At 33.9% G+C, this 18,765-nt stretch overlaps 1 protein-coding gene across 7 annotated transcripts in view; it reads left to right on the top strand.

Moving 5' to 3' along the window:
- Positions 1-18,765, top strand: part of LOC126826739 (nephrocystin-4) — a 38,424-nt gene extending 19,659 nt beyond the window's left edge. For all 7 annotated transcript variants that reach the window (XM_050555779.2, XM_050555775.2, XM_050555776.2 and 4 more), the window contains 19 exons: positions 576-705; positions 1,224-1,457; positions 3,330-3,544; positions 5,427-5,619; positions 6,456-6,538; positions 7,060-7,248; positions 7,733-7,828; positions 8,432-8,546; positions 9,189-9,332; positions 9,734-9,941; positions 10,728-10,829; positions 11,180-11,397; positions 12,359-12,585; positions 13,094-13,283; positions 13,463-13,549; positions 14,027-14,183; positions 16,008-16,123; positions 16,665-16,831; positions 17,100-18,765. In XM_050555779.2, coding sequence (XP_050411736.1) covers positions 576-705; positions 1,224-1,457; positions 3,330-3,544; positions 5,427-5,619; positions 6,456-6,538; positions 7,060-7,248; positions 7,733-7,828; positions 8,432-8,546; positions 9,189-9,332; positions 9,734-9,941; positions 10,728-10,829; positions 11,180-11,397; positions 12,359-12,585; positions 13,094-13,283; positions 13,463-13,549; positions 14,027-14,183; positions 16,008-16,123; positions 16,665-16,831; positions 17,100-17,634 — 3,406 coding nt within the window. In that variant the 3' untranslated portion in view covers positions 17,635-18,765. The remainder of the gene's footprint in view (positions 1-575; positions 706-1,223; positions 1,458-3,329; positions 3,545-5,426; positions 5,620-6,455; positions 6,539-7,059; positions 7,249-7,732; positions 7,829-8,431; positions 8,547-9,188; positions 9,333-9,733; positions 9,942-10,727; positions 10,830-11,179; positions 11,398-12,358; positions 12,586-13,093; positions 13,284-13,462; positions 13,550-14,026; positions 14,184-16,007; positions 16,124-16,664; positions 16,832-17,099) is intronic.

Raw genomic sequence — 18,765 nt, 5'->3', positions numbered from 1 at the left:
AAGATCTGTTTAGCTTTCTACATTCTTCAAGAGAAAGATACTTATACTGAAACAAGCCTCACACTACACCACGACTGCATGAGATCATCTATGCATTTGAAGAGTCCAGGGGAAGAACGATCTAAGTCACATTGTCTTTTCCCATAAAAGGCAAAACAGACTTTTGGACGAGAATGCTTGACATGAACAGAACGAGTGGGTTTTAATTACAACTTCAACATGATGTTTAATACAAATCATAATTACCAGTACAACAACTGACTTCCACTTTTCAGCCAAATTAAGGTCAAATAAATACGATGGACTTGTATTTGTCCGGGTGGCCATTTCAGAAGGGCCTTGGTTCGATGTGACTCTGATCGTTTTTACCTGAAATTGATTGTTCCAAAGAAAGCTGATACAATTTGCTACCAGATGGCGCCATTAACAGAGGTTCGTTGAAAAAGTGACTTAGATCGTTCTTCCCCGGGGCTCTTCATTTGCATATTATTAAAATGTCAATGATATGCAATCTCAAATACTATAGTTAAGTAATTAGTTAATACCAATATTATTTATTGTTTTATATTTTCCAGTGCTCATTTTACTAACTTAGTATTGAAAAATCCTATCCAGATCAATGATTTATTAGAAGATCCTCTATTTGCTGTTATATTTAAACTAGAATATGTTATAGCTGAACCACTGTCTGACAATGATAGAAGGGTATGTTGAATTTTTAGACTAGTGCAGTGAAAAGGAGTAGGATCATTGCAAACCCTGTGTGTTTTCCCTGTTTGCACAAAACAGTGCCTCAGAGGTTTTGTCAAAATTGTGATTAAAATCTCAATAACAGGATCAGTGATTTATATTTTCTAATTGCAAACCAAATCTTTTCTGTGTCTTAAGTGTTTCAATGGTAATGCTCACCATTTAATTGCTGAGTCTTTTGTACTTGACACTCCTCCATATTCCCAAAACCTCCTAACCATTTGATCAAGAAATAGCAACCGCTCCCTCAGTCAAGCTAGCACACAATAAGCTGGCCGACAACAGTCCGGTTGCCAGTTAGTGATACCTTGACATTTTTGCCCAGTGCTTGCCCCATGGGTGTTTATCCGGTAATCTAGTATTTTTCCAGTAAGATTGGGTGTCTATACTTTCCATATATACCAAATTTTCCATACTTTTATTGGAAATAACCACCCGATAAATAACTATTTTTTTTATATCTCTCTTTCTAGATGTCATTAACATACGCTAGAGCTCATACGAGGACGGTATCATTACGGTGGGCTGTATGGAATCCATTTCTGCATGCTAATCAACGTGAAGTACATCTAGGCTTAATAGGTGGTAATAAACAGTCTCCAGATGAAGACTTTATATATAAAATACCAGATACAGCCATGCAGGATGAATCAGCTAGTAAAACTGTAGGTGGTTTAGCCATGTTTCAATGGAGTACTGAAGGCAAGGTTAGTATGCGCGAAGACACATTATACTTTTGCCACAAATTTACAATAATGATATTTGCTTTTGATACTTCCACCTGTCGTTAGAAATATTCTCTACCTAAATATTATGTATATGTATACTATTCAAATAAAGGAGGGGATATTTGATTTTTAAGTGTTATTAAAGTCACCTAATGAAACTGACGAAGAAACAAATGACAAAATGAAATGAAGTTCACATTCATCGATTTATTCCAAATGATCGTTAGACTAAGTAAGGCACAGACTGACCATTATAAGGGTAAAATGATACCCGGGGTCAAACAGCAAAGTTACCACAGCATCACAACCAAGTCAGTAACGGGTAAATCCTCCTCTGTTTGCCAAACAAACGTCTAAGGTCATTTTGGTCCAGATTGTCCCATTCCTGTTGCAACGCAGCAGCAAGTTCTTGGACATTGGCAGGACGTTGTTGACGTTGACGTAACCTCTGTCCAAGCATGTCCCAGACATGCTCGATGGGGGAGAGGTCGGGACTCAGTGCTGGCCAAGGTAATGTGGTGATGTTCTGTTGTTGGAGGTAACCTGTAACGATCCTGGCCCTGTGACATCTTGCGTTGTCATCCTGGAAGATGAAATGGCGGCCATGACGTCGTGCGAACGGCACAGCATGGACTGCCAAGATGTTGTCCCGGTAGTACTGGCCTGTAACACGCCCTGCAACAACATGTAAAGCCGTTCTTCCAGCAACAGTGATGCCTCCCCACACCATGTCTGATGACGATAACGTCTTGGAAGCGCTCGTTTCGACGACGCCACACCCTCCTACGTCTGTCCAAAAAATCAACAGTGAACCTTGACTCATCTGAAAACATCACATTGCTCCAGCGTCGATTATCCCAGTGTTGACGATCCCTATACCAACGACGTCTTGCCTGAATGTGATGATCTCTCAAACAAGGGATCACACGAGGACGTCGGGCGCGAAGGTGACCCCTATGCAGTCGATTCCGAATCGTCTGGTCACTCACTCTCACACCAGTGTCTGTTTGAAGACGAGCGCTGATCTGATTTGCTGTGATGACACGATTTCTCAAGGCCAAGGTACGGATAAATCGATCCTGGGCTTGAGTTGTCGCCCTTGGTCGACCTGAGCGTGGTCTGTCCTGTACAGATTGTGTATCACGGTATCTGGACCATAGCCTGCTTATGACAGACTGAGAAACATTCATCGTCCGCGCCACAACCGCCTGTGTTGTGCCGATCTGTAGCATGCCAAGGGCACGTAACCTTTCATTTTGGGTAAGCCGACGCATATCAAAATTTGTTTTCTGGTCACTAAAACAATTAAACTGATGTTTCCACCCTGGAATTCAATGCCACAATGACTGTAACATTCAAAGTCAGAGTCGTGCAAATCTTGGGTTGGACCCCCATGATGATCCCAAGCATCACCTGCATTCCATGCGGTAGCTATTGGTGCGTTTGGGCGTCACATGTAACTGGAAATGTTTCTTCTGTTAGGTTCTAGGTTCTATAGTGACTTTTTTCGTAGTCATTTGCATATTTTAGTATTATGCCCCCAAAATCAAATATCCCCTACTTTTTTTGAATAGTATAATATAGTGTACTTTATCTGGTATACTTTCTTTTTGACAATAAAAACAAAATAATATGATTGAAATATTGAAAAACAAAACATATCCCAAGAGTTCTTTCATAATGATAGTGTAATAGTGTACTTTATCTTGTGTAATTATTTTTTGACATAGAATAAAAACAAAATTAATACGGTATAAATATTGAATAACAAAATTCATTCTAAGAGTTCTTGCATAATGATATGTAAAGATGACAGATTGTTATGTTGTTTATTGCATTTTTTTTTATCAGGAAGGGTTTTTACCAGTTCCAAATACCAATATGGCGTATAATCAGATGAGTGGTCTGTCTCAAGGATTAACTAATGGTTTATCTCCCCATTCTGATGTTTATGGGATGCCAGGATCTGTGGCATCTGTACGTAGCGAAGGAGATGAAAGTTTTCTCTATGATAGTACTAATATTAGTAAAAATGTTAGTAAACGTCCACCTTCAGGAAAGCAGAAGTAAGTTATTGTGTGATATGTATGTATTTGTAATATATCCACCATAAAGCTTCAACATGCTTATTTGATTACATGCCCGGGATCACGTGGCTCAGTGGGTAAGACGCTGGCTCGCTAGCCTGGAGGTCGGGTGTTCGATCCCTGCATTGGCCAAGAAAGTTAATCCAGATTTTCCGGCGTGGTTTCACCTTGTCAGTGATGCAGGACGGAGGGCCTGACAAGGACAGCTGTCTGGTCATTTGGATGGGACGAAAAAACGAGGTCCAGTGTACATATTGGCGTGCACGTAAAAGATCCCTTGGCAGTTGGAATTCGATATAAGAGTAGAACACTGTATGGCGTATGCCCCTCTTCATTAGCCCAGTTTAGGAGCAGAACGGTAGGACGTTAAACCCCATTTCATTTGATTACATGCCTTATGAAATCATTGTACTTCGGTCTGTATTAATTGTAAGTATTTATCAATGATAAATTGTGATCTTGATTTCTTCAGAAATAACATCTGCAAGCATTAATTTGATAATATAGGGTCTTCAAACATATTTATGACACATTCGTATGGAATACAAGTTGCCAGAAATAAACCTCAAAGTAGCTTGTATTCCATATAATAGTGTCATGTGTTATTCTCATTCAGTTACTAAATGTTGCTTAAACTATATTTTTATGCTTATTTTAAACTTTATCTATTAACAATTAACATATCATCACAGATTCATTTTGATTTAAGTTTCTTTTTTTGTAAATTTGATTTGATGAGAAGATTATGTCATTTGTTTCCTTCATTTATAGATAGTGTCAACTACTTGTACATGTAGATTTCTTTATGTTATTTTTCTGTGCTTGATGTTTTTTTGCCAGTTTGAATTATGGAAGCTCATGTAATGTGTCTATCAGTGGTCAAAAATGTGTGACACCACATTCATCTTCATCTGATTTCATGGCTTCTCACGCTAGTTTAAATATTAAACACATGAAGTAAGGCTTATGTAGTGTTCACGTAGATATCCATTCTCCATAGTTGTCTTTAAAGCACATGTACTGCACTCACAATAAACATGTTTTACTGTTCAGCACTATGATTGCCTTTACTATAAACACATTTCTCTGTTCAGCACTAGTATTGAACTCATGTTTTACTGTTTAATTATAATCTTCACTATAAACATGTTTTGCTGTTCATCACTATGATTTCCTTCACTATAAGTAAACACATTGAATTCATGATTTACTGTTCAACACTACCATTAACTTCACAATAAACATGTTTTGCTGTTCAGCATATGATTGCCTCGACTATGAACATGTTTTGCAGTTCAGCACTATCATCAACTTCAGTATAAACATGTTTTGCTGTTCAGCACTATGATTGCCTTCACTATGAAAATGTATTTGCTGCTTAGCATATGATTGCCTTCACTATAAACATGTTTTGCTGTTCAGCATATGATTGCCTTCACTATGACCATGTTTTGGTGTTCAGCACTACCATCAACTTTGCTATAAACATGTTTTGCTGTTCAGCACTATAATTGCCTTAAATGAAAATGTATTTGCTGTTTGTCATATGATCGCCTTTACTATGAACATGTTTTGCTGTTTAGCACTACCATCAGCTTCATTATAAACATGTTTTACTGCTCGTCACTAGTTTAGTTCACTATATACATTATATAGCTGCTCATATAGAATAAGATTTATCACTGAACCAGTATGTATTACAGTTAAAGCCATGGTACAATATAAACATATTATACATGTATCACTATATTATTATACAAACAAGTATTTTCTGTGATCAATTTATTCATTTCTTTTGTGATGTCTTGTGCGTATGCCTAATCTTATTTGATTTTCTGTAGCTCATAAATTTGCTTTTTAGGGCTCAGAGTAGTCCCAGGTATGCTGCTTCACTACAAGTACCACAACAAGGTCAACCAGGAGTAATCTCCCCTCAAGGTATGCCTTATGCGCAGCCTGGTATGTATGGTGGTGGAGTCTATCCACAACAGATGTATATGCCTCCAATGATACAAGGTGGAATTTATCCTACTGGTATGGCCCCAATGGCACAGGTAAATTAATTTAATGTAATATGTAGAATAATTTACATTTGAAAGCTGAAAATGATCATTAGCTTTAATATGCTAATTTGTTTTGTGGGATGACAGTCTGTCTTTGTTTAAAATTTTATGTCTATATATTAGGCTTATGTTGAGAAATAACTGATATTGTTTTCCTCTGTTCACAAATATGAAAATAAAATCAGTAAACAAACTGACTTAAGCATACACTTTGCAGATATTTCTTTCAATTATATCAAGCTTATCTGGTCATTAATTCAAGTAATATCTCACAACAACCTAATTCAATAGTTTATATTTACTTAAATTAAAAGGTTTAGCTCTTTTAAAGATCACTGGAAAAGTTTCATAATTTTTTTAAATGATGCAAGTAATTATGTCAATGTATCCTTTCCATAAGTATAACACGATCCTGATTGCCAATGTTACCTGCAACAGGTAAATTTCAATGTTAGCAATTTCCACTGTTCTCCGTGAGTAGTCGTAACTTTCTGCCAATAAACAAGCTGTGATGTAATTTTAGTCTAGACTAGAATATGATCAGGACTAAAATTACGTCACAGCTTTTTTATTGGCGGAAATTTATGACTACTCACAAAGAATGGCGGAAATCTACCTATTAAAATTTACCTGTGGCTGGTAACATTGACATTCGAGATTGTGCTATACTTATGGAAAGGATATGTTGGTATAATTCCTTGCATTATTTAGAAAAATTTATGAAGTTTTTCTGGTGACCTTTAAGTCTGTCTCTGAGAGATTAAAGCTAGCCCTTTTCTACTGTTATTCTCTTTTGATTTACATTTGAAAGCTCCTAATATTTGTAGGTTGGACCAGAAGCCATGCTAAGAGAAATGCCATATACTCCACCACATGGTCCAGTGTTAACACCAATACCGTTACCAGTTGGGTATGTAGATTATTTATAAAATGTGTTTTATACATTCTGATTTATTATACTAATCAGTTGTGATTGTGAATATAGTAATCTGTTGTTAACTGATTTAATATATGGTTAAATGTGAAAAAAAAATATATGAATTTAAGTTTATCAATTAGTATGTATATATATCAAATGCATTTAAAGGGTTAAACAAAATATACACATATATCAAATGCATTTAAAGGGTTAAATAAAATACACACAAGTGTATATATGTGAGAAAAGAACTTGTGTATTCTTTGGAAACACTAAAAGACCATCTGTCACTGTTTTAGTTCTAAATTTAACAAAACATCACCCATTAAATGGCCATATATTGATATTGATTTGATACCATCCTGTAGTAGCGCCTCCGCTAATCCTGTGATTAACAGTTAATTATTCTAATTGTACTTTGTAGTTGTACCATCAAAGCCAAGTTTTGTCACGATCATCTAGTATCTTTAATATAGGTACAGGTAATGCAAAATAAATTTTTTGTATTTTAGAGGTCAAGGTTTATCGAGGGCAGCGTATGCAAGACTGTATTCTGCTGGTTTTCCACCCATTGTTGATAGTAACGGTGATCCACCAGAAGTTATTGATCCACAATCTAGAGTTATGGTTAATTTAGCTAGAGAACATGCGGATCCTTTACAATGCAATGAATTAATCTTCCAGTTCCTGGCTTACTCAAAGTAAGTTGAAAGTTTGTTCGGTTTTTTTAAAGATAATATTTCTTCATCCAAATCCTAACTACATAAAACATCATTTAGAAAATATATTCAAACTAGCAGGAAAATATATATTTCTTACCAGAAACAATATATAATACTTCAAGTCAAGCTCATTGTATGAATTATAATGCAGCTGCCACCCACCATTTTGTAGAATGCATGTTAGACAATGGATGAATTGGCACTAGTATTGCTTAGCAACATTCAAATGTTGCACACTCTTAAATATAAGTGGCAAAAAGACAAATTTTATATTGTTGAATAACTTTTAGTTTATTGTTTTCTTGTTTATTCAACTATTTCTTTTATATAATGTACATATTCATTTTATTATATAACACAGAAGTCATGTAGGCTATGCCAGTTACTCAATTGTTTTCAATTTTCAATGAAATATTGTTTTAGAAAAGTAATGAATAGTAATATATGTCATGTTTTTGTTTAGAATGTTAGTGTATGATTCTAATGGTCCTAAGAAGAATGCTGGAACAGTTTTCTTTACCTTCCAATTCTACCGTTTTCCTCAAATGACAACAGAAAGGTAAGTTAGAATTGAGAATCGATAAAACCCCCCAAATTATCTGCAGACAGGCATCATTATAACCTCTCTTCTTTCTATCCTTCCCCTTTGTATGGCCAAACTGCTGTTGACTTTTTAGTCTAGAATCAAACAAGCAGGTTTGCATTGACATTTCCTCCAGGTTTTTGTGAATATTCATATTTTAGAGTTGGAAGGATAACAGTGCTAAAAGTTTGTTAATCGTGATATATCACGGATAGTTTGTGTATCTCAAAATTTTAATTGTTAGTCAAATACTAGCTTTGGAGCAAGACATGGCCAGATGTGGTTCAGAGCAATCAGTCCTACAAAATTGATCAAATGCAGGAGCCGGCAAAGAGACAAAACTTAAAGTCAATGTGGAAAGTAATGGTGGTCTGCCTTCGTTTGTTATTGCAAGTTATCTCCTGTTATCCAATGTTTATCATATATCTTACAAACGGATAATAAAAGATGATTTGGGCATTCTCTTGCAATGAATCAAATGATTATGCAGTATAATTTTTAACACATTGTAGTGACATATTGAATGTGATTAATAGATGTAAGTAAAGCAATAAATGAAGAATGATTATATTTTGTCAGATTATTGATGGGTCAACCTCAGAATGGTTTAACATCAAGTCCAGAATCTTTACCATTTATACTACAGAGGATAGAGAAAGATGGTATAGCACAACAAAACTCTCCAGGTTATGAGGTGAGATATATTATTCGATTAATGCCCATGGTCGTCATTTGTGGGAATTATGTATGAACTACAAACTACAATATTGTGTAAGTTGAATCACTGAAAGGAATATCAGTCCAAAAATACTTCAATTCTCTTATAAACTTTTAAAAAACTCTTAACATTCGGCATCTCAAGATGATAAAAACAAGTTGGAGCCACCTACTTACATGTGTTGATTAAAATCTTTTGATGAGCCTCTTTTAGTCGAATCGAATCCAACCTGGGAGATTATCTACCATTGATATTTTAGTTTTGGTTTCTTAATTAAATGTTAAATTCTCAATTTGAGTATATTTTAGCCTTGATTAAGCCATGGAAATATTGCCTGAATCACTATCGCGTACATCATTAGAATTGTCAACTTTTTTCAGGTCCTATTGAACCACTACAAATTATTATAACATGAATCTGTTTGTGCTACATTTTACATCTCTAATAAATGGTTTAGTCTAGATTGTAAAGATACAGAAATTTATATTATTCTTGAATAACTATTAACAAAACTTGTGTATCTCATGATTTTGACATATTCCCAAATTGAAATTAGTGTAATATGCCAAAATTAATGTTAGTTTGTATTATAGATATGATTTTTATGTGATTTTTCAGATCAGATATTATATAGATCCAACTTATTTAAAACCAGGTGAAGGATTTTTATTTTTACAACATCTATCACGTCAGACATTACATATTGATGTATGGGACGGTGATACATTATTACAGATTGGTTCCTGTGCTGTAGAACTCAAAGTGAGTCAAATAGCTTATTCATGACATAAAAGTCCTATTGAAATGTATTGGTGGTTATGAATGCAAGGTCAATCCACACTTCAAAAAATTATTGAACTGTCGTTGCTTTCAGAAAGAAAAAATACTGACATGATATCCTGCAAATTTTTAAAATTCTTAGTTTATTTCTTTTTGGTCAGAAATTTTGTGCCCAGATTTGTACTTATAAATATTTAACCTCTTATATGATGGTAGAATGAATCTTGTTTATTGAATTCCTGTGTTGAATACTTTGATCTTTACAAATTATTGATCAGAAGCAAGCAGATCTATCAAATATAAAACGAAGGATAAATGCAGTTATTGAATTGAATCATACAAAGTAGTAATTTTTCTAAATGATTCTCTTAATATCTTTTCAGTATTTATGTCGTTGTGGTAATGAAGCTGTACAGACAACCTTTGAACTGGATGTGATAAAGACAGATTATCCAGACGAGTTTTCTACTGTAACTGGTGATATTAAGTCAGATGTGAAGCCTGCTGGGACACACTCGATACTGCAAGGAAAACTTCATCTTAGAATGGCTAATATTGGACATGCTCTCAACTCTAAATCTAACAAAACAGGTATTTAATTTTTATATTATCTTGTATGACATCGATCAAAATGTACTTACTAAACACATGTTTTTTAGTGTATTTTATAAAGATTTGAATTCATTACTGGTATTCGAATTTTGAAAGTACATTGGTTAACTGAACAAAGTTAAGTTACAGGTAAACTCTGCTACATGTGACATGGCCCCCAATCAGGTGATCATTGTGCAGTTGTATGTTAGGATTGAATTCAAAAGCCTTGATACTTACATATAGGATCAAAAAGGAAAATACCTAAACAATTTATTGTATTTTTTCTTTAAATATAAAAATTTTGCCTTATTATAAAAGATTAGCCAATCCTGTGTCGATGATGAGCTAACGTTTCCTAGAACTAAATGTATGTAGGAAGTGGCTGTAGTGTAGAAAAGTAAAAGATGCATTATGTAAGATTTAGATAAAGAGTTAAAAAAAATAGATAATGAAAAATGAATATATTGAGAATTAGTTTTATTCTGAGTCAAGTTATGAGTGTTGGAAGATGTATCCATTTATCGTTAATTTTTTAAATCTTACAGGAGTTCTAATCCATTTAAATCTCTGCCATCCAATGGTCTATTAAGTAAATAAATGTCTAAATAATAGTTTATATGATATTTGAAGCCACAAAAAGACCTGCAGTAGGCAGATTTAGCTCTTACATAATGCATCTTAATAAATACCTAGAACATTAATTTTGAAATATTATTGAATTTATACCAGTTGTTTTTCATTTGAATGTTATCACTATTTGTTGAATACTATTTGTATATTTAGATATAACACCTCTACCAAGTAAAACTCAGATTCTCGTCTCACAAACAGCTGGTAATAGTAAATATAAAGGTGGTAGTTTATCTAATACAGCTAATGCTATACGTAAGTATTTAAACCTATATACTATACATATATAAGTAATTCAATTCAGTATTAAACAGGCCAGTTCATGTCTATTTATTAAACTGATGTTTGGTCAGGTTACAACCAGATTTTTTCAATTTAAATTGCTTAGGATTTTTTCTCTTGACATTATTTGTTTACGATACGAAGACTGCAACAGCTGTTTCTTTAAACAGATATTCTTGAAAAATGCAAACTGAAATGATGCATTGGTTCTGTAATTCACAAAAGGTTGATATAACTGTAAGTGGTGCATAGACAAATTGTAACATTTCATTGATAGAAGATTATTTTTTTATATGAAATGTTTTTATTATTTTTATTTTTAGTAAGTGCAAAGAAGATGGTAAATAAATCCAGAGCTCATCATTTATCACAGAATCGTGAAGTGGCTACTTTATTATTCTCTGACAAACCAGCATTAGCTACCACAGAAGATGAAAATGAAGTAACAAGAGAGGGTGATGCAGAGAGGAAAAGAAAACTGGCTCGAATGCAGGCAATACGTAATGCTGCTACTAATCAAGAGAAACCGACTACAGCTATGGTAAAAAAAATTTAAATCTTAAATACTTACAGGTTTTCATATAAAGATATGAACTTTAAAAAAGAATGGAGTTTCTATTTATCCGCAGAACAACAAGCAACTTTTATATTGTCTTTTTCTTTTGAAGCTTATCTCATAACTTTTTTATACGCCCACATTTTCATTTTCATTCGGGTGTATATTGTTCATCCGTCCACAATTTGTTTGTGGACACTCTACAGGTCACCATTTTTATCCGATTTTGACGAAACTTGAAATATAGGTTTTTATCCAAAAGATCTTGGTAACTTCATGGATTATGGCCCCTGATTGTGTGAAAAATCATGTTTTTAGCTTTTGGACACTCTAGAGGTCACAATTTTCATTCGATTTTGGTGAAACTTGAAATGCATGTTTACAACCCAAAGATCATGGTTCCTTTCGATATTCACGCATATTGGATCTTAACTTCCTGAATTATGGCCCCTGATTGTACAAAAAATCCAGTTTTATCTTATGTGGTCCCTCTGGAGGTCATAATTCTTATCCGATTTAAAATAATGAATTTGAATTTTTAGAAAATCGGACCAAAATTGCCAGACAAAAATGGCCGCTCTATGTATGCAAATAGTGTTAAAGTATGTAATTCCAAAGTTGTGGACCCTCTAGAGGTCACAGTTTTGATCTGATTTTGATGAAACTTAAAACATGTGTTTATGTCCCAAAGATCTTGGTTCCTTTTGATATTCGTGCATATTGGATCGTAACCTCCTGGATTATGGCGCCTGATTGTAGGAAAAATCGCTTTTTTTTTTTAGCTTGTGTTCTGTCCATATCTTGCAAAATGTGGGTGTTTCTTGCATGACAACCGTTTGTTTTTTCCCTGCTTATATTTGTTTATTTTATGTTGTAGCGTCCTCTGTCTATACCCTTAATACTTTATTTTCATCAACTAACCTTAATATTGTATTATTTTTTCCAGGGTTATAGAAAAGAAAAAGCTGAAAGATCACGAGATTTAAGAACAATAGAGATTTATCGTCTACAGACTAAGAAAGAAGGAATCGTAAATATGTTAAATGAATCCATTACAACAGAACATACCATCTTTCCATCATTTGGTAATACAGAATTTTTCGAGTTTGTCTTTAGAAATCCATTTAATATACAGCAGACTTTTACTGTGGAATGTGGAGATCCTGATGTACAGTAAGTTAAATATATTTCTTTCATATTCCCAATCTGATTAAAATACAGATCTATATTTCGTTTCGTTTTTTTATACTTTCGATGGCATACACTACATGAAGATCTGACAAGTTATAGCGATAAGTCACATCAGGGGTCAAAAGACCAACTTATGACCCTAGGACGTCAGACATTTGATTAACCAATCAGCATTGATGTTACTAGTGGATTACCCACAGTTCCTTGAAAACACGCCCAAAGCTCGCCGTAACAGACCGTTTCATTGGCTTATCCCTGACACCATTCAGAACACAAGTTAAATAACAACTCTTCCAGATCCAAGTGTAGTAAAGACAAGTAAAACGAAATTTTGAACTATAAAATACGAAACGAAATAGGATCTGTGTTTTAACCAGATTGTCATATTCCTAAAATCCAAACCTGAAGGTATGAATCAGAGAAGTATGATATTTTTCGGAAATCCATAAATGGTTTTATAGAAATACACCCTTTTCATTTTGTTTTGTAGAGTAGTAACTGATACAAGAGAATGGAGACATTTTAAAACATTAGGACAACTTCCTACACAGATAGAAGAAAATATGTTCAGTAAGGAAGGAAAATCTGAATTTCCTCAACTATTCCTTCGACCTAAAGAAACTGTCAGCATCCCTTTGAAATTTCAATCATTTCTGGCAGATCAGAGTGTACAACCACCTGTAAGTTGATGGAGGGTATCAAAATGTAGAATCACTTTTTAGATAATATTAATTTTTGATTCCACTGGATTTTTTGCATTTGTCTATTAACTATTAATGCAAATCTTTATTTTTTTTGGGCTCAGAGAAAATATACCACTGTATGTTATATACCTTACACAGAATTTGTTTAATTGTAGGGTCCTATTGATCCATTAAAGAGTAAGCAAAATATGTTTAAAACAGGAGAACATACAGATGATATTCTACAATCTAAATCAGTTCGGGTATATATATATTTATTCTAATATTCATTTGACCATTGTGTTTATTTTAGGACAGAGGGCCTGACAAGGACAGCTGTCTAGTAATTTGGATGGGACAAAAAAAACGAGGTTCAGTGTATACATTGGCATGCACATAAATGATCCCTTGGCAGTTGGAATTCGACATAAGAGTAGGCAGTAGTGCCGCTGTCCAGGCAAAATTTCACTCATAGCACACTGTATGGCATATGACCATCTTCATTAGCCCAGTCGGAGCAGAACAGTAGGACGTTAAACCCCATTTCATTTCATTTCTTTGTTACTTTGCAAACAGTTTTCAAAAACAAGTATATATATCAACCTATTTGAAGGTAAACTCTTGATATGACTTTCTGGAGTTAACGTATCTCTTTCTTAGATATAATAAATCTTGTTAAATAATTTTTCCTTCAAATTGCTTTGAAAGACTATACATGTTTTGTTTATTATTATTTATAGGTATATTTTAAATCAGAAGAAAATAAAGCAGTAGCCATTATATTATTAAAGATAGAACCACAACCACATGTTATAGATCAAACCTTCCGTTTCTTTCATCCAGAACAATCATTCCTTAAAAAAACAGTTCGATTACCACCCTTCCATACATTACCAGGTAAACTATTTTCATTTGAGTTACTAAAGTTCTGTCCGTCTGTCTGTCCGTCACACTTTTTGGGACACAATAACTCTCTTCCTAATTGAGCTAGAATGTTCAAACTTGGTGTATGTGTTTATTAGGTCAATGCCTTGATGGAGTTCGAAGATGAGCATTTTCCGCTTAGGGTAAGCAGAGATAAGCAATTTGATTGGTTGATGCTTTGGGACACGATAACTCTCTTCCTAATTGGGCTAGAATGTTCAAACTTGGTGTATGTGTTGATTAGGTCAATGCCTTGATGGAGTTCGAAGATGAGCATTTTCCGCTTAGGGTAAGCAGAGATAAGCAATTTGATTGGTTGATGCTTTGGGACACGATAACTTTTAATTGAGCTAGAATGTTCAAACTTGGTGTATGTGTTTATTAGGTCAATGCCTTGATGGAGTTCGAAGATGAGCATTTTCCGCTTAGGGTAAGCAGAGATAAGCAATTTGATTGGTTGATACTTTGGGGCACGATAACTCTCTTCCTAATTGAGCTAGAATGTTCAAACTTGGTGTATGTGTTGATTAGGTCAATGCCTTGATGGAGTTCGAAGATGAGCATTTTCCGCTTAGGGTAAGCAGAGATAAGCAATTTGATTGGTTGATGCTTTGGGACACGATAACTTTAGTTCTAATTAAGTGAGATTGATGAAACTTGGTGTATAGTTTCATTACAGTAATACCTTGACTAAGTTTGATAATGAGCATTTTCTGCTCAGGGTAAGCAGAGCGATACGCAATTTGATTGGTCGAGACTTTGGAAAACAATAACTCTCCTACTTTGATTGTCCCCCGCCTTTCGAAGAAAGCAGGGAACTATTAAAATGGGTTCGTCCGTCTGTCTGTTTGTCTGTCTGTCCGTTCCGCTTATGGTAAGCAGAGATAAACAATTTGATTGGTTGATCTTCGAATTGAGTAAATGTTCATGCTTATTGTCCCCCGCCTTTCGAAGAAAGCAGGGAACTATTAAAATGGGTTCGTCCGTCTGTCTGTTTGTCTGTCCGTTCCGCTTAGGGTAAGCAGAGATAAACAATTTGATTGGAAGCTCGTTTATATAGTTTATGCTTTAGTTCTTGAAGAAGCTTTCCAATGTATTACCCCTGTAATTCCTCCTCTTTTATCTGTACAATATTTTCGAAAAAAATGAAACGAAATCCACTTATGTATACATTTAGGTTACATTATAGCCTACATGTCCCGACTCAACTTGCCACATTACATGTCATAATATTATAACCAGGTATTGATAAAAGCATCAATTGAGCAATTCCAATACAATCCAATACAATGAATATAGGCAAGGTAAATAAACAAATAAATGGAAAAAACAAATTGAAAAAGAAACTATTATACATTAATTAAATATGTAGTATGCAATAATGAATTGACATTTAATGACAGAAAGAAAACAGTGAACTTTGCACAACTTGCAGCAAGATGGAAAATAGACCCGTTGATACAACCAAACTCTAGATCTGTAGGCATAGAGCATGTTTTCCCCTTAATATGCTATAATTATTCCATCAAAAACATTGTATGCTTAGACTATAAGTAAAGATATACTGTTTGATTGTTCAATACTTTGTAAAAGATAATTTGTGATAAATTTATATGTGTCCTCTAATTATTTTCCTATTTCGGCGGGGGACATCAGCCTCACTGTTGGCTTGTTTTATATATTATTTATAACAGGTAGTCCATTATGTGGTAGTGGTCTAAATAAAGTTTATATATTATTGTTTATCAGGTGACCTGTTGTTGGTAGTTGTGTAAATCTATTGTTTCTCTATAACAGGTAGTCCTGTTGGTGGTAGTGGTGTTAATAAAGTCTATATAAGATGTAGTGATGGTAATGTTATAACTGATAGTAAAGCTACACAACCAGGAGAACCACATGATGTCTTCTTTAAGGTAAATCATTAATTAATCATCATGGATCTTAGAATCATAGATAGATTGTATGTTAATATGTAAATGTTGATGATTTGGAAAGAGAAACCAAGCAATTTCTTCTCATTTGAAGTATACACAGAACAGCATAACAATTGATTTTTTTAGACCTCTGAAAATTGGAGAACTTTCCTTGTGAAGTCCTATGTCAACAGACAACAAAAATAATTTTACAAATTCAGATTGATGTTAAAAATATGTGTAATGATCACATGAGTTGACATTTGTATCATGCTTTTATATATACATATGAAGTCATTTAAGTGATTTATTAATGAATGTGGGTCGTTGTGAACCGATAGTTGTTCTTTATCATGAAATATTAAATCCACTCTTAATTGTATTGTATCTTGTATTTTAACTTATAAATGTACATAAATAGATTCATTTTCATTTTAATAAACCTGTCTGCGATATCACCTCGGTGGAAGCGGCCGTAAAATACAACTAACTCACACACGCATTTTAATAAATTTACAGATTGATTTGTTTGTTCATTTAGGTTGCACTTGGACAATCACCACAAAGAAAACGATTTTTTATCGCAATCTATGTTGATCCATTCCTGTCACGACCTATTCAGATATGGCAGGTTTATGTTCACGCCTTACAGAGAGTTGATGTCAGCTGTGTAGAAGGACAGACAACTCGTTTGGCACTTACATTAAAGTAAGTATAAAGTGAAAACAAATCTAGTTTTATTAATCACATGATCAGCATACGTATGTGAGTAGATAAAAAAAAAGCCATTTCCTTTAGGCTTTATGACAGATGTAAAAGATTAAATTGAGTTGACAATGTTTTCAAATATTGCCATCTTTAAAATTTAACTACAAACAATAGCCTAATAGTTCAATATGCATAAAATATATTGAGAACCAATAAATGCTTTATGATCAAGCAAATGTTTTCTATATTTTCTTTCTTCGTATTCCAGGGGAACTCAAGCTTCTCGGTTAGTTCGATGTTTTTCGTCTGATGAAGGAGAGATGCAGCTAGAACCAGGTGATCAGTTTATGTTGACAGCAGGCGCTGTCCATGAATTAAATGTTGCTGTCCGTCCAAATCGACAAGGAAATAAGTTTTATTACATTAATGTTGTTGATGTAGAATACCATCAGTTAGTTAGATCCTGGTTGATTTGCTCCAGTTGTCGACCTCCCATCATCTCCAGGGCCTTTGAACTAATCCTTCCAGTAGGCGGGGGCAAGGGATCCAGCAAGAAAATCACTTACACAAATCCTTACCCAATCAAAAAGATCTTCTTAGTAAGAACAGATCGTGCAGACTTAGTTCAGTTGAAGGAAACTCAGTTTGAGATTGATGGGGGTGGAAGCCATACCATTGGTCTAAGATTTGCTCCTGTCATGCAGACAGGTACTCTCGAGTTTTTCGTATATATAAATGACGAGGAAGATAAGAATGAAGATACGTTTAAATTTACTGCCACATACAAATATTCAGAAGCGTAATTATGCATTCATTTTAGTCTCATTAGCCTAAATCTGTTTAGCGTTGGAAAAAGACATTAGCTATTATAAATCTGACCAGAATATGAGTTCTGGGTTTTTTGTGCTATTTGTTTTCCTCTACCTATATTCTTAGAAATCCAATTTATTCAAAAGGTCGTAAATTTTATGTATAAAGTAATCATTCATGTGTATATTATATTTATTGTATAGAGTAACATATTATTTTTAATATTTTGACATACTGTGATATTTCCTGTGCCTCATTATGTAGATATTTTAGTCAATGTTTAGTTGTTAAGTGTAATGAGTTGGCCCGCATAATTTTTAAAAACATATAACTGATAAGCAGTCTCAGTTATTTTTTACTTTATTGCAAAACTTAATCAGATAACCTACCTTACAAAATATTTAAGAGAAACTGTAATGTCTGTCTAAATAAGTGAATCTCCCCTCACCAGATGCTCATTATAATTCTTCATTTCACTTTATATGTCTTCTAATGAGTTACCGGTCGCCTGTCCAACCTCTTGGGTTTTCTCCGGGGCCTCCGGTTTCCTCCCACTGCTAAAGACCCCTACACGCAAGCGAATTATATAAATAAAATTTAACCATATGTTAGTCCCGAAATGACCTAGTTTGTGTCGAGTGGACGTTAAACCCCATTTCTCTCTCTCTCTCTCTCTCTCTCTAATGAGTTACATCAAAGAATTTATTTACTAAATTTGGGGACTGATTTCTTGAATATCAAAATGTTTTGACCCATTCTTGTTTATGTAATATCTAATTTCTTCATATATTGTATTTTCCTGTGAAAGATTTTATTGTCTATATCTTGGGAATCATTTGACATTTGTTTATTATCAAGAAGTTGACATCCGTCCTAATCCCAGAATCGATGCATATCTGTTTATTACTGTTTCATTGTTTATGTCCATCTTGATAAACTTAATAATTCTTGATGATACCGTCCCATAAACTTAATAATTCTTTTAATGTTTTATTTGAAATCCATTTATATTTGTATGTGTAGATAAATATTGTTATATTTCTTGTAATATAATAATTAGCATAATTTATATTTAACATTGCTATTATTCTGTAGTTCAGAAATAAAATTGTAATATCATTTAG

The sequence above is a fragment of the Patella vulgata genome, chromosome 7, assembly GCF_932274485.2.
Source record: "Patella vulgata chromosome 7, xgPatVulg1.2, whole genome shotgun sequence".
Classification (NCBI taxonomy): Eukaryota; Metazoa; Mollusca; class Gastropoda; family Patellidae; genus Patella; species Patella vulgata.
The sequence above is the reverse complement of the archived record's forward strand: the minus strand, read 5'-3'. Positions and strand labels throughout refer to the sequence as shown.